The sequence below is a fragment of the Gymnoscopelus microlampas genome (genome assembly GCF_963454915.1).
Source record: "Gymnoscopelus microlampas genome assembly, chromosome: 13".
In the NCBI taxonomy this organism is placed as follows: domain Eukaryota; kingdom Metazoa; phylum Chordata; class Actinopteri; order Myctophiformes; family Myctophidae; genus Gymnoscopelus; species Gymnoscopelus microlampas.
In genome coordinates, this window is record NC_139950.1 from 44,991,234 (window position 1) to 45,012,559 (window position 21,326).

The 21,326-nt window shown below is 41.2% G+C and overlaps 2 protein-coding genes across 4 annotated transcripts; one reads left to right on the top strand and one right to left on the bottom strand.

The window, feature by feature from the left end:
* On the bottom strand, positions 1–17,142 carry LOC311058871 (delta-1-pyrroline-5-carboxylate synthase-like). 3 transcript variants are annotated; one of them, XM_084076396.1, is made up of 18 exons: positions 17,021–17,142; positions 13,490–13,604; positions 13,116–13,267; positions 12,420–12,569; positions 11,308–11,412; positions 10,127–10,285; positions 9,773–9,863; positions 9,480–9,604; positions 8,901–9,045; positions 8,640–8,713; positions 7,267–7,366; positions 6,072–6,292; positions 5,219–5,356; positions 4,917–5,112; positions 4,234–4,355; positions 1,586–1,772; positions 949–1,044; positions 1–780 (listed from the first exon to the last, which is right to left on the bottom strand). In XM_084076396.1, the coding sequence occupies exons 2-18, from the start codon at positions 13,581–13,583 to the stop codon at positions 599–601; spliced, it is 2,337 nt and encodes a 778-aa protein (XP_083932522.1). In that variant the 5' UTR covers positions 13,584–13,604; positions 17,021–17,142; the 3' UTR covers positions 1–598. The 3 variants fall into 3 exon arrangements, with proteins under 3 accessions (XP_083932522.1, XP_083932521.1, XP_083932523.1); XM_084076395.1 differs by having other exon boundaries at positions 12,396–12,569; XM_084076397.1 differs by lacking the exons at positions 13,490–13,604; positions 17,021–17,142 and having other exon boundaries at positions 12,396–12,569; positions 13,056–13,188.
* Positions 17,143–18,341: 1,199 nt separating this feature from the next.
* LOC311058680 (tripartite motif-containing protein 72) lies at positions 18,342–21,326 on the top strand (the record flags this gene model as incomplete). The annotated part of the gene is made up of 6 exons (XM_084076143.1): positions 18,342–18,941; positions 19,437–19,532; positions 19,630–19,863; positions 20,344–20,366; positions 20,463–20,596; positions 20,731–21,326. 6 exons carry the CDS (start codon positions 18,342–18,344, stop codon positions 21,324–21,326), a joined length of 1,683 nt encoding a protein of 560 aa, XP_083932269.1.

The following is a 21,326-nucleotide window of genomic DNA, read 5'->3' on the forward strand; positions in this document are numbered from 1 at the left end:
AATAGCGAAACATTTTTATTATTAATTGCCCCACAATATGAATACATTTGGATGTGTTTTGTTGGTAACTGTTGTATAATCGCAATATTACACTCGAGGGTGTGCTTTACCTTACATTATTGGCACTTCAGTGATGCTGGCGGAACTCGGCTGGCGCCTCGTTCCTGACCGCATCACTGTCGTGCCAATAATGACGGTAAAGCACACCCTCTCGTGTAATATTGCTTAATTATTCTATGGGCTGTAAATATTTAAAATCATATACAGTACAATCTACCGTGGGAAAAGAATTGTCAGGAAGGTATAAAATAATAATGATAGATAACATCCAAGCCTAGTGAGTGAGCAACCCATCATTACTGCCCAAGAAGGGAGTTAATGATCGAGTGTCTCAAAATATATCCGGGGAGAAGTGGGATCTCTGTCTAAATCTCAGACAGAGACTTGTGCGCAGGGCTCAGGAAAACAGCAAGTGGCTCTTTTGAATGAAAGTTTTGTTGTAATATCAGGCAAATGGAGCTGCAGTTCAAAGTAAGATAGGCAGTTGTTGCACTCATGACGACTCTTGCCCAGGTGGTGCTTCCATGGTGGGGGGGTTCTAGTTGAGGTTCCTATGGGGGACAGGGATGTTCTCATGGAGGTACTTCATACTGCCTTGCTCGGAGAAGTCAGCCACCGTGTGCCCTTCACCCCGCAGCACCCACTTGGTGGTCAGGAGCCCCTCTAGGCCGACAGGGCCTCTGGCGTGGATCCGTGCCGTGCTAATGCCAACCTCAGCTCCTGCAATATCAAAATACCTCAAAATGAGCTCCCCCCAGGCTATTTTTTGAGTCAGTTTTAGTACTCAATCTTTAGCTCAAAATAAGCAATGACAAGACATACTGTATATACTGTATGTATTTATGTTATAACAGAGAGATGTCAAACTATCATTGCCTCTGTACCTACCTAAGCCAAAGCGGTAGCCGTCAGCAAAGCGTGAGCTGGCGTTCCAAAACACACAGGCACTGTCGAGCTGCTGTAGGAACTGCTCCGCGGTGTCCTCTGTGGAAATACATTATATTGAACTAAATTCATATATATTCACTACTTAACACATCGGTGCCAAACACGGTTCAAACCGTGTTTTCACAGAGTAGCGCTTAGGTGCCGAATACGGTTCAAACCAGTCTGTGTTTTCAGTCTTTTTTTTTTAAGAAGGAAGGGACAGATGGATCACCGTGCCAAAAAATCTGGCTCCCATCTGCTTCCATTCTATCTCCTTGCTAAAAACCTCTGTATCTATCTTTTTACAGTGGGCAAAACGATGCGCGATCGCTCCGCAATGGTGACTCGCATGAGACATGTTGTTGTTCCAGGCTTTAGCCAGGACCATCCATTGCTGTGCACGCATGCATTGTTTACGTGCGTGTGCTCGCCGTGGAGTCCACAGCTCTAAACAGCGCAGCGTTGCAGACGGTGCGATTTCTGGCACCGAACGTAATCTGTTATTATAAAATGCTGGCACCCGATGTGTTAAAAACCAGGTCAAGAAGTTGTTAAGGAAGGTGTTTTTTTTAACTTGTGTTAAGCGAGATTTGCTAACCATTTTCAGTAACAATGACATCGGTGTGGGAGCTGCCGTATTTGTGAATGTGGTCCACGGCATCCTGCATGCTGTCGACCACCTCGATGCAACACTCCAGGTCCCCGTACTCTGTCCTCAGAGACTTCACCTCAGATGGGCTGAAGGTCAAGTATGAAGCAAACTTGGGACCAGCGTGGATCTTGACCTATGGGAACACAGGGGCATGATTTAACCCCATTAAGACCTGAGGCCGATTCTACAAATGTCTTCTAAATTCCAACAGTTTTCTGAAAAACCTATGTTTCTATATCAGTGGTGCTCAAACTTTTTCATGTCAAGGGCCCCCAAAATGATATGAATTTGGCCGCCGACCCCCATCTCAAAATGTTATGTTCCAGGGACCCCAGGAAGCAAAGATTTGAGTTAAAAGTGTTCGCTTTAAAAGAATATAAATATATTAATTTGCACACATTTTCTCAATTTCTCAAAAATAGCAGATCTACAAGCTCATAGCGCGGCACTCGGTGCCGCGCTATGAGCTTGTATATCTGCTATTTTTGAATAGCCAAAGTGTAAAATAATGCTTTTTAGCTCAAATCAAAAAATGACACAGATGCGTTCCGTGTCTCGATGGGTTTAGGAACATGGATCATAAAAACGTTTTTTTGCGCTATAATTGAAAAGTTAAAAAGGGTAGGGTAAGTCATATTTTTTTTCATTAAAACAAAAAGTGTATTAAAAAGTTAAAGCTCTATATTCTGATAGTAATCATTGCTATAGAGTGTTTGTTCAGTAACAGGGGTCTCCATGTCTCTCCAGCTCTTTAATAAATAGAAAATACATTTTCAGGTAGGTGACAAAATGTCAGCTAATCAGGAGAGAGTACACATTTATCAGCTTTATTTTATATAGTGTTCCAGTACAATTTGTTTCTGCCAATTTATTTGAGTCATCACTTCCAATTTCACGTTTAATCTGTATCCTGACTGAGTTCTCCATCCTGATTGAATACAATTGGTATCCTGACCTGAAAATGCATTTTCTGTTTAATAAAGCTCTGGAGAGACATGGAGACTCCTGTTACTGAACAAACACTATATAGCAATGAGTACTATCACAATATAGAGCTATTTAACACGTATTTGAACCAAAGAAAATCACTTACCCTACCTTTAAGTTAAAAACTACACTTAAGGTTTTCAGTGACGTTTCAATAACACATTTTAAGAACCTGTAATTTGATTTTATTTTATTTGTTTCTAAAAAACTTTATACATGTTAAAATGTCATGGCTGAAAACATGATTTGGGGAACTATGTTTTACCGAATGTAGAGTTAGAATAGAATAGTCCCCACTACTTGGGTTCTTTTTTTTGTTACTGTATATTTGCTCATACGTGAAATGTGTCCTCTGCATTTACCCATCCTATAACAACTAGGAGCAGTGAGCAGCCAGTCTACAGCGCTCGGGGAGCAATTATGGGTTAAGAGTCTTGCTCAGGGACCCACATCGATAAATTGCTGTGCCTGGCCTGGCATCGTACCCTGGGACAACCAGCAAGGAGCTCTCTGGCTTCCAAGGCAGGCTCACTAACCACTCAGCTATGCACTTAACTTAACTATGCACTTGTTCTTCACAGTGATTTTTGTGGGGATGGGCTGAAATCAGGCATATTTGAAGTTCCAAGTGAAGTTCAGCCCTGATGAAGACCGTGGTCGAAACATGTTGGTTTAATAAAGGCTGCTCCCTCTTTTAACTCTGATCTTAGTCCGGATCTTCCTTTTTTTTAATCTGGGAATTTATTGCAAGTTTTGAAGCAATATTGAGCTTGCTTTATACGTAAATTGATGCCAGTTGTAGCCGACAGAACGAGATTTAATTTGAGCCGTTTAAACGATGACAGTGACTTTCTCTGACCACCAGACGGCAGCACTGTGCAGCAGTAAATAGCCCACTAATATTGGAGCAGAGGGAAGGATGTGTGTTTATTTTCTTTGTTTTGTTGTTGGTTGAATATGGTAATGAGCTATGCTGTAGGCATTTATGTTTAGTGGTGTATCACAGTGTTCAATGGGTCATTTATGTTGGTATGTTTTTTGATAACACCATGACTGTAATGTGTCTGTAATTTTCATGACACCCTTTCCAATATGCTGAAACCATAGTCTGTATAAGAAGACCCTCAATTAATGTGCTGTTGCTGGCATGTTCTTCAGATGCGTTTTTGTGCAACCCATATATATGCATACACCGGATTCAGACTAATTGGCAATTTTTTCTTTTTTGTGATTACCTCTTCCTTGATTTTAGTGATTTGTACTGCTGATGCATGTTTAAATGTACTTTACTTTAAATGAACACCTAGAAAATAGAAAGACATGGCAGTGTAGTGTTGTGGTTTCACCTTGTGACTCAGTCTAGACTGATGTCATACAAAACTGCACCCTCCAGAAGAAATGTCAAGCTAAAAACACCACAGCAGTCAACATTATCCTCTTCAATATGAATTAGTGCATAATTAGTGCATAATACTCCTGACCATGATAAGTCATTACAGCGCGTGTGTGTGTGTGTGTGTGTGTGTGTGTGTGTGTGTGTGTGTGTGTGTGTGTGTGTGTGTGTGTGTGTGTGTGTGTGTGTGTGTGTGTGTTCATTTTTGTTTTACCTGTTCCGTTCTTAGCATGTCAATGATCTGATCAAACATGGGAGTCCTCAGCAAGTCTCTGTGGATAAGCAGGGTCTCCATGGCATTGCACGCTGCAGGGTAGTCACACTTTGAGTCTTTGACTGTAAAAAAAAAAGATTAGACCCAAATCAGTCCATCACCAATATGCATCTCATGGAACTCAATATAGTACCTCACCTTATAAGATCTCATGGAACTCAATATAGTACCTCACCTTATAAGATCTCATGGAACTCACTATAGTACCTCACCTTATAAGATCTCATGGAACTCACTATAGTACCTCACCTTATAAGACCTCACCCCCAATCTATCTATACATCCTTCCATCCTGTATATAGCAGCGTGTGCCGTGTACAATGGAACAAATAGTACGGGTTCCGAGAACCGAAAAAATCCCAAAACAACAAATATCTGTATGTTGCCGAAAGGGCACCGGTCTAGTAATGAATGATGAGGGATAGGTGGTGAGACAACCCAAAATATTGCACATAACACACATGCACACAGCACTGTATGGACGTAAGAGATTTGTTGTAATAGGCTAAAAATAGAAGTACAGGGAATGTTCTTATGGTGACCCAACATCCCCCATAAAACACGACAACATTGTTTTAGTGCTACCAACACGGCCCACGTCAGTACATGTATTTGTCACATACCAATGTCAATAGCTTTGTCTATGCTGGCATCGGCGTCTAGGTAGACGTGACAAATGCCCTCGCTATGGCCCAGCACTGGAATGCCTTTGGCTGCTTTCTGGATCTCCCTGACCAGCTGGGACGAGCCTCTAGGAATGATCAGGTCAATCAGTTTGTCTAGTCTACACAGGTCCTCGACCTCTTCACGTGTGCCCACCTAAAAAACACATGTCAAGAGTTTAAGCATATGCCACATGGAATAATAAGCGGTATAACTTTGTACAGTACGACACACAAATTACGGTAACATGTTCAGCTCGTACCAGTTGAATGGCATCTCTCACACCGTGAAGGGAGAGTGCTTCCTGAGTGAGTTGATGTAGAATTTTATTGGTGTTGGCAGCTTCTTTCCCACCTTTCAGTAACAACGCATTTCCACTGGCAATTGCCAGAGCGGATACCTGTTAAAGAAAACAAAATATTTGTGTCATATGTGCACAGGAAAATAGTCATATTTGAATGTTTCAGTCCCTACATGTTTCCTGGGTTGTGTTTAAGTTGTGTTTGATGCTGCAAAATACAAAATTGGTCTCCACACTGTCTGACATTATTTATACCATGGTAGAATAATCAATTCTGACTGACCAGCATTTATTTTCAAACCCTTTCCAAAAGGTAGACAGATATTTTCAAAAACATCACTTTTTCTACGCTATGTTTGGGCCTTTCATCCACATGAAAAACATGTTTTTAGCCCCTGAAAACATACTTTTTGGAAAAATCCTTCCATGGTGAAGAAATCGTTTTGGACAGTGTGATTGGTCAGAAGTTGGGTGGGCATGATTTAGTTTTGTTTCTGCATTCAGCCCAGGCTTCATTCTGCCAGCAGTGAGAGCAGCGATAGTTTTGAAGAGACATTGGCTGAGGAGAGGTATTACTAGTACTGTACCGTGACCATGCATAAACACCCCGTCCCAAGAAATGGCAAAACCCCCGTACCTCCAAGACAAATGTCTCTGTATTAAAACCATCGCTTCCAGTGCTTGCTGTACACAATGCTTCAGCGGCTCGAGAGCGACAGAGAGAGCCATGGTGTGGCGAAGCAAGGCAGATTCTTTGATAGAAATAAGTTTGAATGTCAGTTGGATTCATTTGAAGTACAGTATGGAAACTGACCTGTGGGAGGCAGTCAGGGCGGGATTCAAAGATGACCAAAAGGACACCAATAGGCACGGTGATCTGTTCCAGCTCCAGGTTGTTGGAAATCCTGGTTCTGCTCACCACCCGGCCCACACTGTCCATGGAGGACACAGCGATCTGACGCAGGCCAATGGCCAGACTGTTCAGCTTGGATGAGGATAGACTCAGGCGGTTCAGCAATGGCACAGAAAGGCGACCTATAGTATAGTGAGCAACAGAAATCCTTGGGGCATAAGGGGGCAGAACTGCGAGGCAACACCTAGTGACCTTCTATAGCAGTGTTTCTCAAACAGTGGTCCGGGGACCACCAGTGGTCCTTGAGGGGATTCTAGGTGGTCCCCAGCTAAATGATGGAAAGTTGGTAACCAAATGGACCCTTATTAGATCTTTAACTCTTGAGAGCGTAAAATATAACCAAATGGACCTGTGAGGGGCCATTTGGTTATATTTTACGCTCTCAAGAGTTAAATTATTGTTAAACATCTGCATTACTTAATTTACAAGAAGTCTACACAATTAGAGAATGTAGAAGAATTGTTATTTTGATCAACATTTGCCCGTTATCTCTCCTATTGGTACCATAGCACCAACCATAACATTAATACAGAATGGAATTGTGGACAAAATCTTATCCTACAAAGTTTTGGGTCTGAGAGTCTAAATTTCATCAGATGGTGGTCCGTGGCTCAAATGTCGAATAAATATTGGACCTTGATATGAAAAGGTTTGAAAACCCCTGGTCTATCCTACTATAATTCTAGTAACCTCTGTAGTGGTACGTGAGTGTAGTGGTACGTGAGTGAAGATACCCGGTTCTCCTCACTGGCTGGACCAATTGCTCTGATTTTGCACACAGCCATTGACCATTACCATCTGAACACAACTGTGAAGCCCGTTTTTCGATTTCATCAAATCTCAGCTTCTTATTAGCGTTTTTGTGTCAAAGAATGTCGTCCCATAGCTGCGGCTGCCCAGCTATGGGACGAACTGCCTCCCGGGTTGCCAGATCATGTGCGCATATCCCCCCACGGATGCGCTGCGCCGACCGGGTATGGTCTAGTATAGTATGTTCTACTAACTATATGTTTGAATCAATAGACATTTCCATGCTAGCAACAGTGAATGAACCAGTGAAAAGGGGATGATGAACAGCAGGTCTGTGCCTCTGTACCTGAGGCAGTTGCTTTCTCCATGTCTTTCTTGTTGGCACTGAGAATCTCATCCTGCTTCTCCGTCAGCAGTTCAGCCAGGCGGCAGATTATCTCCCCCCTCTAGAAAAACATACATGTAGTAGTAATAACATGAGGCACAGCATAGTAAGATTCAAACTTGTGATTAGAGGTCTTCACAGGTCCACCCGAACCGAAAATACCAGACAGTAGTCTGTGTTTTATCATGGTCGCTCGGGTCCGGGTAGGTTCAGATTCTTTCACCTCTGATCCTGGGTCTGTTCATCATTATGTGTAATACCCGAGTAAATCGGAAAAGACCCGTACTCAGCACTGATCAGGAGAGAAAAAGCATGAAGTAAAAATCAGGGGGATTTGTTTTGCTGTGCGTGCGTGCCAGGTTGCCGGCTGTCAGTTCAGCGGCTTGGGAGAGTGGATCAAACTACACCTCCATGGAATCAAAAGGTGCGTGGACCGTCACATGCATGGATTATGGATTCCTTCTTCATCAAGGTGAAAACATGGTTCTACTGGCACTAGTAGAACTTAATAGTAATTATTAGGTTTTGTCAAGTTAATGTAATAGCCAACAGTCGGGGTTAATTCTGTAATATCTCAGAACAAATTGGATCTCTGAGCGAATTTCATGGATCCATTAGACCTGAAGCCGATTCTACATGTCTCCTAAATCTCAGCAGTATACTGAAAAACGTATGTTTCTATATCAGAGGTGCTCAATCTTTTTCATGTCAAGGACCCCACAATTATATGTATTTGGCCGCGGACCCCCATCAAAATATTTTGTTCCAGGGACCCCCAGAAGCAAAGATTTGAGTGAAAAATGTTTGCTTTAAAAATATATATATTCAAAGATTTGCACACATTTTCACGATTTTTCAAAAATAGCAGATCTACAAGCTCATAGCGCAGCACTCTGTGCCACGCTATGAGCTTGTATATCTGCTATTTTTGAATAGCCAAATTGTAAAATAATGCTTTTTAGCTCAAATCTAAAAATGACACAGATCCAGGTCTTAATGGGTTAAGGTTCGGGTCTGTCATTTTGGACCCATGAAGAGCTCTACTTGTGAGCTTTTAAAGTGTCTTGAGACAACTTGTTGTGATTTGACACTTTAATAAAATTGAATTGAATTAATTGCACGTAAGATTTTCTCCAGCTGTGTCACTGTTAAAGCTGCAATACAAAACACATTTTAATGAATGAAATACAATTTTAACCAACATGTACTGTATGGTAGAGTATTAATATTAATACAACTAGTAAAGCAGCAGTTTGTTTGGTGTAAAATTCCACTCACAACAAGTCATCTTCTGTCAGCATTGCTTTGGGTGAGAGAACTGGGAAGAAACTCACCTCCTCTGGGAGCAGAGCGGCCAGGGTGCGGCCTGCCTGCCTGGCCATTTCTGTCTGCTGCTCCACGGTTGGACCTGGTGATGCCAAAAAAACAGTGCAAGGAACTGACTGACCATCTGTATTTAACGTCTTAATTTCATAAAAGAGGTAATAGCAAAAGAATAATGGCAACAAATCACCTAACTTTATTTAAAATTGTAGTGCTCCGATGAAAAGTAGGTAATAAAACAGACACAGGGAAAAAAAAAATCACTAAATTACCTGCGGGTTTCACTTCAGAGAAGAAGGTGCCAACTTTCTTCCCTTCTACGATGTCAGTGATGACGTGACCCGTGACTTTGGGATGTGTGCCGTTGGCGATGACAACAGATGTGCCTCCCTGCAGAGCCCACAGTGCTGCTTTCACCTGGTCAAGACAACATGGTGACAAATATCCTCATTTTCGTTGGTCCCAACCATGTTTCATTTACATGAAAGACTAGTAGACTAGTCCAGTGCTTCCCCCAAATTGATATACCGGTATATTTGGCCGCGGAACCCCATCTAAAAACGATGTGCCAGGGACCCCCAGAAGATAAGATGTATGTAAAAAAAAAATCTAAATGATTCAAAATTATCCAAACATTTTCGAGATATTTCAAAGAATTTCAAAAATAGCAGATGTAGAAGCTCACTGTGAGGACTAGTGAGCTTGTATATCTGGCTATTTTTGAAAAGCCAAAGTATAAAATACAATTCTAGAATTTTGCTGGGGACCCCCTGGAACCTCCCCAAGGACCCCTGGAGTTCCCTGGACCCCACTTTGAGAACCAATGGACTAGTCATTTGTACGACACTGACCTTGGCTTCCATGCCACCAATGCCTACTCTAGACTTGGTGCCATATGTGATAGACTGCTGGTCTCCAGGGTAGAAGATATCGATGAGCTTGGCATCATCTGTTTCTGGAGGGCTGTCATATAAGCCTGTTGGATAAATCATTATTTGTACAATTATTTCTTTATACCCTGGGTAGCCTCATTCAGGATCTCCTTTCAATGTAGACACTCAATTACATGACCATTACGAAAAAGAAAACATATTTTTGGATGAAATAATCAACATCATGTGAAACTGGGGCTGTATTCCTGTACCTTCAACATCTGACAGAGCAATAAGTAGATCTACTTTCATCTCAACAGCCAAACGTGCAGCCAAGCTGTCATTATCCTTGATGCTTATTACCTGAAATACAAAAGCAAATTTCATTAAGAGGAGCATAACACACAATTTGTTTATTTATAATGTATTGCACATATCAAAACCAACCCCCTCCCTCCAAAAATAAATAATCAATCGGTCACACACACATACAGTAAATGTGCAACAAAGTTTAAATTGAGCTTACATGAACAGTTGGCAAAGGTGAATAAAATAAGTGAAGAGAAACGTTTGAAGAATGAGTTATGTAAGCCTCACAACAACACTGAACCACACTTAGTACCCACATTTAGCCCCTGCAGATCACTGTTGGGAACAGGAGGAGCCACCACAGCATCGTTGGTGTTGATGATGGGAATTATGTTCATCCGCAAGAGTTCATGGATGGTGCTGTTCAGGTTACGTCGCTTCTGCTCATCGTGAAAATCTAGGTTGGTCACTAGGATCTATAGGGTTGACATGGAAGAATATTGAGAAATGTAAGATCGGGGTGGAAAAGTAGCACTTGCCACCTATTATCACGTAGCCAGGCGTTCAGAGACCTAAACGTACATGTGGTCTAAATTCAATGTAGGGACTGACACTGGGGTCAAAATAATCTGGAGATTAAAGAAATAAATGCATTGCAGAAACAATGCAAATCAGTCCTTATCAGTACATGGAGATCTCCAATCGTCTGGCTACGCGATGATGGTGAATATTGACTGTCAGTTGGCCTAAACTTTTAGTCTTTAGGCCTTTATTCGAGGACCTTGTTGGACTTATTTGGCTTGTAAAATACTGCACAAGCAGCTGGTATCCTTGAGAATCTTTTACCCACTGAGTGGCCAGTGCGTTTCATTATCATTAGTGTGGATCAATTATCATCCTATTCTTTGCAAAGTGTGGTACTTCCATCAGCATAGATCACTAGGGGTGTGCCGATACACTAATTTCACGAAACGATACGATACGATATTTGGCTCACAACTTCGATACGATTTCGATACGATACGATACGCACTTTTTTTATTATGAAAATATATGGGGGAGAAAAAAAGAAAATGCAAACAAATAATTCTGTTTTTGCATTATTCAGACATCCAAACTTGTAGCTTTTCAGCTACAATAGCCGTTTTGAATCCAAATAGTATGACACCTGACCCGAAAAAAAAAACATGTTGTCACTCTTTTCACTTCGGGGCCGTTTGCATGCCTGATTATTATGATTGTAAAAAAAAAAAAAAAAAAAAATGTTTTTTTTTCAAAAACGATATTTTTTTTTTCCAAAACGATACATATCGTCGCGAAAACGTATCGCGATATATCGCGGGACGATATATCGGCACACCCCTATAGATCACATTTGACAACATCACTGTAGGTTATTCAAATTCATTATTGCACAGCCACAATAAATAACATTCATATTCCAGAGAGCAAGCAAAAACTTGTAATGTAGGGATAGTTATTTTGTGCCGGTACATACCTGTGCAGTGCATGTGCTGTACTGCGTGAACATGGCTTCATACAGCGCCATCAGACCGCTCTGCCCCGCAGCCGCACATGCCCGTGCCTCCAACACCGGAACAGACTGTGGAACAGAGAGAATAGATTAGATGTCTTTATTATCCACAAGAGAAAATTGTTTTGCTCAGGTCAATGCATACATTCAAGACAAGACAATACATAAATATATACACACCACAATTAAAATACCTAGCAAAGTACTTCAATTCTATAAAAGATAAAATTCTAAATTTAAAAGAGACTTTAAAAAAGACAGAAGAAAGCAATGTACTCTCCACACTTGTGGAGCACACAGAATGTGTTTGTGTATGATGTCATGTGTGTGTGTGTGTGCATGTATGTAAGTCCATGGAGCGATAAGCACAGAGTCCAGCTCATCCAGGTGCCTGTGTGTGCGCATGTGTGTGTGTGTGTGTGTGTGTGTGTGTGTGTGTGTGTGTGTGTGTGTGTGTGCGCGCGCGCACAATGTTTTAACCCTTTAAGACCAGGAACACATCTGTGTCATTTTAGATTTATTTGGCTATTTAATAATAGCAGATCTACAAGCTCATAGCGCTATGAGCTTGTGGGTAGGTTAAGGTTGTTTTTTTTGTAATAACTTTTTATTTACTTTTTCTTTTTTCACAGAAAGTTGTGTCATAATTGTATTCAAATAAACAAACTGGGATAATATACATTAAAAGACATACAATACAAAGAGAACGAACAAAAACACAGAAAACAAAACACAAAACAATAACAAATAAAGGGAGGGCAAGCAGCATATCACAATGACATAAGACTATAGATGCACACGCAGTTAAACATTCATATAAAAAGAAACACAAGAGCACATCAAAAGGTAAATTGTAAGAGCACAACCGGGGCTTTCCAATCCAAATAATCACTTCCCTCAAAAATCCAAGTAGATAGATCCTTGGGCAGGTAATCTATCAGAGTCTTTCCATTGGGAGTACTCTATATATTTCTCTATTAGGTTAAGGGTTTGACCTGATGTGCAGTGCTAAGGGTAGGTTAGGTTGGTTAAGGGTAGGTTAAGACTTTGACCTGATGTGCACTGCTTTTATTCACCATGTCCTTGAGCTGGTTCTGTCCGGAATGCAGGGCCTGTCTGACGCTCTGGGAGAGCAGGATCTCATGCCTTAGTCTCTGTTTCCCGAACGCCACGGCTCCACTGGTGACGATCATCATCTCCCTGCCTTGGCTCTGCAGCTCAGCCACCTGATGGCACCAAGACAAATAACGTTTGTCATTTTGTCCACCACCACGAGTCACCAAAATTCATTCTTTGAAATCTTTACCTACTAAGGCTGTCACGATTACAAATGTACGTTGATGATTAATTGTCACTCAAATAATTTAGATTAACAATTTAATTGTGTTTCTGTTGTTGAAAATGAATGGAACATTATGAATAAAAATAACATTTCTGCAAAGTTGCACAGGTCAGATATGACAAACACATATTTAACTACTTTATACTTAAAAATAAACATTAATAGTGGAAATAGCCGATCTATAAGATCAAAGCTTGTAGATCTGCTATTTCCACATTTTTTGAAAATATGTGACATTTTTTAACATGGAATTAACAGACGATTATGAAAAAACAATTGCGATTATATAAAAATAATTACGATTATGTAATAATTGTGAATGGCCTATTACCTACAATATAAACATAATATTTTCCTCCTTTATGCCCACCTAATATGTTTTATTGTTACATAGCAATCATCAATGCATCCAGAACAATGTGACATCCACCTGTTCCACTACGGACGCCAGCCGCCCCAGAGCCAGGCCACACTCATCGCCCCGGGTCACCACGGCACTTCCTAGCTTCACCACGATACGCTTGGCCGTCTTTAACTCACTCCGGTGAGCAAAGGACTTCCCATGGGAGCGGGTGGGAGGAACTGTATGAAATAAGAACGGCATGAGAATGTTTAATAACACATTTAGTTTGCATTGATTATTACTGTACCCATTTTGGTTAATCAATTAAGAGCTAGAAGGCATCTCTGTCATTTTAAGATTTCTTTGGCTATTCAAAAATAGCAGATAGACAAGCTCCCGGTCAAGCTCTCGGTCTGAATTGGTTAATAGTGTACAATGCTAGGTGAGTGCTTCGTGCTTACATTTTTGTGAATATGTCCTGAGAAAGAGCGAGCAGCCATTTGGCTGCCGGGTCCTGGACTGCAGGCGGGAACACAAAGCCAGCCTTGGAAACATGGCACTGACACCTGAAAAAAGCTAGACATACCAACACAAATCCAAAAACAACTGATCTATTACTGAATCATTGGTGAAATTATAAGTTTCATCTTTCCATCTTGCATGAGGTCAGAGCGTTTTGGTATTCGTGTGGACAACTACTGTATTAAATATCAATGATTTACCAAAACAATATGTAATGGATTATGGAGGGGTTTTTCTTTACTGGTATTGTAAAATGTTAAAAATGAGTTAATTATTCTAACAATTTGTATTATTATATTAAGAACAAAACTGAAGTCATGCCTGCCATTCACAGCCTTCATTGTTGTTCAGACCTGAAGACCTACATAAGACAGAAAACTTAACTTATTGGCACTTCTGTCGTGCTAATAATCACAGTAAAGCACACCTTCTGGTGTAATAATTTCTAATTATTCTCTACAGCCAGTAGATGCCGTAGTGTTGGGTCGCAATCTCCACACCATAGTGAGCAACACAGTCTGTACAAGTTAGGCTTGTTTGGTAAACCCATCGCTAATGCTCACACTCACACACATATAGTGTGTTATATAGTTATGTCAAGTATGTCATGAGCGTCATGGCAAAACTTCAACCTGGGCACTTTATCCATTTACAACCCGTACATCTACATTAACGTTCAGATTTCAAATATAAAATTCTTACCCCACGGCCATGGATGTAACAAGTTGAAACGGGCAGGTCTAAGTACCAGCATCTTCCGTATTGTTCAATAAAAAGCATTTTAGTCTGATCGGCAGCCATTCTTTCATAGTTATAATGTATCAGAGTGCAATACACCTCCCAACCGATAGGGTCGCCTTGTTGAAAACATATGGAGAAAATTCGGACAAAATGGCCAGCGATCGGATTTAAATGCTTTTTATTTAACAATACGGAAGATACGGGTACTTAGACCCACCCGATTCAAATTGCAACATTCGTGGCCGTGGGGTAAGCACTTTATATTTGAAATCTGAACGTTTATGTAGATGTACGGGTTGTAAATGCAGAAAGTGACAAATATGTTGAAGCTCCGCCATGTCCTAATATGACAGTCATGTTTTCATCTACAGCTCCCAGCTACATAACACAAGGCTGCTGTTGCATGCCGTTATGAATATTGAACTAACGCATTGGTTCTCAAAGTGGGGTCCGGGGACCCCCAGGGGTACTTGAGGGAGTTCCAGGGGGTCCCCAGCTAAATGATGGATAGTTAACCAAATGGATCCTTATGGGTCTGTAACTCTGAGTGTACAAATGGAACCAAATGGACCCGTAGGGTTACATTGACATTGATTTTACAATAAAAAATTGCGGTCCAAGTGATAGAAATGCCATTAAATGGCGGTTTGTAGCCCTAATGCATGTCAAACTGGGGGTTAAAATGGTTTTAAAATTAAAATGGTTGAGAAGCACTGCTAGAGCCGTAAAAATCTTCTCTTATGGGGGTCCCTGAAGCATATCTTTTGAAATGGGGGTCCGCGGGCTAAGTGTCAATTTAGGGGTCCTTGACATGGAAACGTTTGAGAACCAATGTGAAGCTAGCTTATCCAGCTACTTGTGCTACAATGTGTACACCATATAGATATACTGTATCTATGGTGTACTCGGGTGGGTATCAAGAAGACTCACCTCAAAACCAACTCACCTCAGAGGTAGGAATACTCACCCCGGAAGACTCACCTCAGAGGTAGGAATACTCACCCCCAAGATTTTCGGGGGGTAGGAACACTCACCCCATGACCTGAGAAAACTCACCTCGGAAGACTCACCTCAGAGGTAGGAATACTCACCCCAATGTTTAAAAAAAGGTAGATCTACCGGCTTGTGAGCTTTCCATTTTCACAGAATGCTTTCATAATGTGAGCTTTCCATTTTCACAGAATGCTTTCATAATGATGTTTAATCCATATCTGGATTAAATTCTTTCTTTGAAGGTATAGAATTAATAAAGTGCTTTAAATAGTGCTTTAAATACAAGGTAGATTTCATCAGAAAAGGTAAAAAGGTAGATCTACCGGCTTGTGAGCTTTCCATTTTCACAGAATGCTTTCATAATGTGAGCTTTCCATTTTCACAGAATGAATGAAAGGTAGATTTCATCAGAAAAGTGAACAAGGAATGCAAATAGCAAATAGCATGGTCATTTGCTATGTGTCTCCAGCTCCACACCTTGCCCCATCCACCTATTAGATATCAAACAATGAATCATTAAGTGGAATGGGATATTAGTGTTAAGTGGTCAACCCCCCTCCTCCCCTTCACTCCTGTGCCCCCATCAAACAAACAAACAAACAAACAAAGGTAGGAACCCAGAGAAATGAACATTCCAATGTCAATGTATGTTGTTGAATTACATTTAGCTAATTAAAGTGCTTTAAATACAAGGTAGATTTCATCAGAAAAGTGAACATTCCAATGTGTATAATGCAAACAAATACTTACTTAACAAAGAAAAATGAAGAAAAACTCCAGTGAAGGTAAAACACAGGTATAATGTTTTGTTTTCTGTGTGAACACATTTGTGAGAAAAGCTTTTGGTAAGCATTATTGAACTTTAGTTACTTTAGTTACTATTAGATATACATTTCACTATTGTAAGCATTATTGAACTTTAGTTACTATTAGATATACATTTCACTATAGTAAGCATTATTGAACTTTAGTTACTATTAGATATACATTTCACTATTGTAAAACATGCATTAAACACTTTTCCCTATTTTTACCTAGGATATTTAGTTACTACTTTGCTGGTATAAATGATAACAGCATAGAACATTGCATTGCACACATGCATTGTTTGAGAACTTTAGTTTTTAGAAATATTACTTTTGGTACATTTTGATGCCTTACTCTTTGTGTGTGTGTGTGTGTGTGTGTGTGTGTGTGTGTGTGTGTGTGTGTGTGTGTGTGTGTGTGTGTGTGTATTTTAAACACAAATATATCATTGAACAACATAATTTGGTAATTCTATACCTTCAAAGACAGAATTTAATCCAGTATGGATTAAACGTGTCTCATTATGAAAGCATTCTGTGAAAAAGGAAAGCTCACAAGCCGGTAGATGTGCCTTTTTTAAACATACAGACTTGGTGTAGAGGGGAAAGGTTAAACCCACCCACAAAACAAAAACTCACTGTACATTACACCATTGAGTTTTTCTGGGTGAGTTTTCCTACCCCCGGGGTGAGTGTTCCTACCCCCGAGGTGAGTATTCCTTTTTCAGTTGAGGTGAGTTTGTCTTGAGGTGAGTCTTCTTGTATTCCACGGGTGTACACATTGTAGCACATGTGGCTAACTGTCAGGTTAGTTAGCCGGTGTTCCCAGTACAGCAGCTATGGCAAGCTAGCGAATGGCTAATGGCTATATCAGGGCTGTCTCCCTCATATAAGGACATTTTACTCATTATTAGCAGGTGCATCTCTTACCCAGCGATATGAACAGTAAATCCTCCCAGCGGTTTGACTGTGTGTTGTGTTTCCCCTGCAGAGGAGAGGAGGACAGGGAGGGACACGTCGTCAGAGGGTACAAACAGACATGTCCGTTCGCGACGGAACGAACGGCCGGAAGTCCCATCCACTCCCATGTAAAAAAAAAAAACGGAAAGACGGACGCGTTTCGTTTCCGTTTTTTTTTTAACATGGGAGTGGATGGGACTTCCGGCCGTTCGTTCGGTTGCAAACGGAGATGTCTGTTTGTACCCAGTGGAACTGCTGCGGTCTTGTTGGTTGCCACATCCACAACAGACACGTGCGCCCTCTGTAGCAATTCATCAACAGCTTCTACGCAGGATTTAGTGCGGAGGTAACCGGAACGCTCGCCCCTAAACACATTCACCCCCCATGTTTTTTCGCGCGCCGCTCGCCCCAAGTGGTTCTTGTTGTACTGGGGTTACTTACGGTTAGGAATAAATGTAGGACCACCGACCACTGAATAAATATAAAAATATTTTTATTTTTATTTTTATTTTTATTTTTATTTTTATTTTTATTTTTATTTTTATTTTTATTTTTATTTTTATTTTTATTTTTATTTTTATTTTTATTTTTATTTTTATTTTTTGCTGATTACATTTAATGCACTTCATGGCCTGGCTAACAAGGTCCTCAGACAGGAACCTATTAAGATAGAATGATGATATCATATGACAATGACATAGGGCTGCTATAGTCCATGAATCCAATCCAGGTACATACAGCTAAAACTAAGACATCTTAACCTGAACAACTCTGCTGCAGAGTTGGCAGTTTCTTCACCAATGGCTGGCACTTCCAGTATGGCCTCCCTAGCCAGAACAAAAGGCTGTGACATAAAGTCTGAGAGACGTCCTTTTAAATAATTTATACTCCATAGTATGATGGAGATGCATGCCAAAAATAGTAGTGTGTTCGATGTTGCAGTCTTTTTTAACTACAAATAGTAGCCATCTTAGAATACAGGCTTTTTAAAATTCATTCCTGGTTGCTACTATTTTTGAAGTGCCTGGGAGTGGGATCTATGTTTATAAAGTAAATCAGAGGCTAAAATGTGAAAATAAAGAAAACAAAACTGCTCAAGTAAGTGACCTTTGGTTGCCCAATGAAATAACTTCCTGAACTGTATACCTTGTAGTACCTCTTTAGTAACGTGACACTTAGGCACATGAGCTGTGCGTGTATGCCAGTTAGTAGGGTGTCTATGAAACATTTATGAGCAAGCAGGATCCACTGCAGACTGAGACGCCGTAACAGGTGCAACTTAAGCAGAGCAATGGGAACCGTTGAGGATATCTTGGAATGTCCCGTCTGCCAGGACCTTTTCACGGATCCCGTGACACTCTCGTGCGGACACAACTTCTGCCTCACTTGCATCCGGAATGTCTGGGATGCGGATGTCTCTGATGCGGGTCCTTTCTTCTGTCCGGAGTGTCAGATAATCCTCCCTTCCAGCCCGACTCTGGAGATAAACACAAGCCTTCAGACAAAGGTAAAGGACTTTACCATCGTCAGCGGATCAGCAGCGATGGTACAGAAGACGGCCCCCAACGACGGTACGACATCCGTCTCTCAGCCTATCTGCTGTGACCACTGCATAGAGGAGAAAGCGGTTGCCGTAAGGACTTGTCTGACCTGCGATGCCTCGCTGTGCCAGGCCCACGCTCTGTTGCACCAACAGAGAGCGGCTCTGAGGGAGCACACGCTGGTGGACGTGACCGGAGACCCCATGTCTCTGAAATGCAGGGAGCACAGGGAGGAACTCAAGCTGTTCTGTAAAGAAGAGAAGGTTCCTGTGTGCTGTTTGTGTGCCCTGGTCGGAGTTCACAAGAGCCACCAGACAGTTCAAGTCCACGAGGCCTGCTCAGACTTTAAGGTGAAGTATCCAGTGGCCGGAAAAAGTACTAAAAATGTTTTACTTAAAGTAAAAGTATCAATACTGAAATGTAGAAAATGCTCTCTTACAAGTAAAAGCAAGGTATTCAAAATTGACTTGAGTAAAAGTACAAAAGTACTGGTATCAAGTACTCATTGTGCAGAATGTCCCGTTTCACAAGTTCAAAATGTATACAAATCTTTTGAAAATAGCCGATCTACAAGCTCACAATGCGTCGCAAAAAAGTCCTCAAAATTGTACTTAAGTACAGTACTTAAGTAAATGTACTTAGTTACTTTACACCACTGGAAGTATCACTGTCAGCATAGTAGGGATGTCATGTAATGACCATATAGGGATTGGCCCAATTTGTTTCCTTTTTTTTCTCCTTTTCTTTTTTGACTCACAATTGTATTCTCTCACATTTTGACATTCTCTTCCTCATACTATTGTCAGCCTGGTTTCTATAGGTTTGTGTATGTCAATCTGTTACAGGGCATGTTAGAGACCACTATGAGCCAACTGCTGAAGAGAAGAAGTGAAGCGGAGCATGTTATCAAGGATTTGGAGTCACTGTATGCAGAGACATTGGTACATAAGGAATATTTTCATTTGAGATTATTCATTTTATTCAGGTATTTTAGATTCCATCCCGCCCCACCAAACACATATTTTCTTTATTTTCCAGAAGTCTGCTGCAGATTTCAGAGAGAGAATCTCAGAAAAGTACAGTAGGATCCGGTTTGTACTGGATGGTGATGAACGCCTGATGATGCAAATAATCGATGCAGAGGAGACATACATGACGGCGTGGCTGGAGGCCCAGAGAGGCATCATGGAGGTCCATCTCAAAGAGATAAACAACCTCAGAGCTGCCAGCAAATCTCTACTTCTAGAGACAAACGACTTGAAATTCTTACAGGTATTGTAATTAACTATGTTGTTTTTTTTACCTTTGTACCTTTGTTAAAGACATCTTGAAATGGCTTTATTTCCAACGTTTCTGCTAAGCTTAGCTCAGAAACAGTGGTGTGGTGTTTTTCAACCAATCAGACGGACCTGTCCCCTCGAGCAATGGGATAGAGGAGGTCTCATATTTTCAGATGCACATTTTAATGTACTGTGTAAGTTTAAAACAAACTCAATGCACTGTCTGGCCGTCATCCCAAGTTGGATAAAGAACGTAGCAGCCCAAGAGTGTTATACCCTAACATGATTATACCCTAACATTTGTTATCAAGTTATCTTACTAGCAAACTCAAGCAAACAGACTGAGAGACAGACAGACAGACAGACAGACAGACAGACAGACAGACAGACAGACAGACAGACAGACAGATAATATGATATTTTCTGAGTTTCTCAGTTTGTAAAACAGTGTGTCTTTCTACGCCCTTGACAGCAAATCACAGCACACCGTCTTGGGTGAGTGGATTTATTGGTTCAAGTTTTACAACTGCATTCCATTCATACAATATAACTTTTATCTTCTAATGATTCTTTTTTGTATCATTATTACAGCAAACCTCTGGATTTAGCACCTATCCAGGAAATAGACAAAGTTCAGTGTGATCCTGAGAGGTTGAGAACAGCCGAAAGGCTAATAGATGACCTATCCATGGCTTTGGCACAACACCTTCCACGGATGTGGTCATGTTAGTACAGAATAAAATATTTAATCCTTTAAAGTCAACCCTTACCATCTATATATATTGTTGTGGTAATAATAATCAAATTAATTACATTAATTAAATTAACTGTGTCTTTAACGGTGATGTTTATTTTACAGATCTAAGTACTGATGTGTCATTAGACTCCAAGACGGCACACCCCAAACTGGAGGTGTCCCAGGACAGGAAACAGGTTCAATGGAGCAGACAGCCTCTTGGCGAGACGCCAAGCTCTCAACCATATGACTCCCAATACAGCGTCTTAGCAGAAGAGTGCTTCACCGCCGGAAAGCACTACTGGGAGGTCATCGTCCAGGAGAAACCCTACTGGCTGCTTGGTATGACCACCGGCCCCCTCCCGAATAAAGACGGTCCAACCGTGAACATCTCTAGCCCGGATATGAACAAGACCTCCTGGTACATCTACCATGGAGACGGACAATACCTGGCCTGCCACGATGCCCAGGAGAAGCAGCTGTCGGCCGGTGGAAAGAGACTCAGAAAGCTGGGTATGTTCGCGGACCTCCAGAAGGGAGAGCTGTCGTTCTATAACGCCGACACTCTGACTGTGATTCACTGCTTTGCTGTGGAGTGTAAGGAGCCCCTGTACCCCGTGTTCAACCCTTGCATCGACATGAGCGGCCTGAACAGGCAGCCGCTCATCCTGCTCTGCCTCAGAGACTGTGATTGGCCTCTTAAAGACGGGGTGCCGTGA

Coding starts and splice junctions, on each gene's coding strand:
- LOC311058871 (XM_084076395.1), bottom strand. CDS start 13,583: ATGTTTCCAAGGCTGGCTTTGTGTTCCCGCCTGCAGTCCAGGACCCGG. Junction 12,570..13,115: donor TGGCGTCCGTAGTGGAACAG/GTGGATGTCACA, acceptor TGGTGCCATCAG/GTGGCTGAGCTGCAGAGCCA. Junction 1,045..1,585: donor TGTCATTGTTACTGAAAATG/GTTAGCAAATCT, acceptor GTATTTCCACAG/AGGACACCGCGGAGCAGTTC.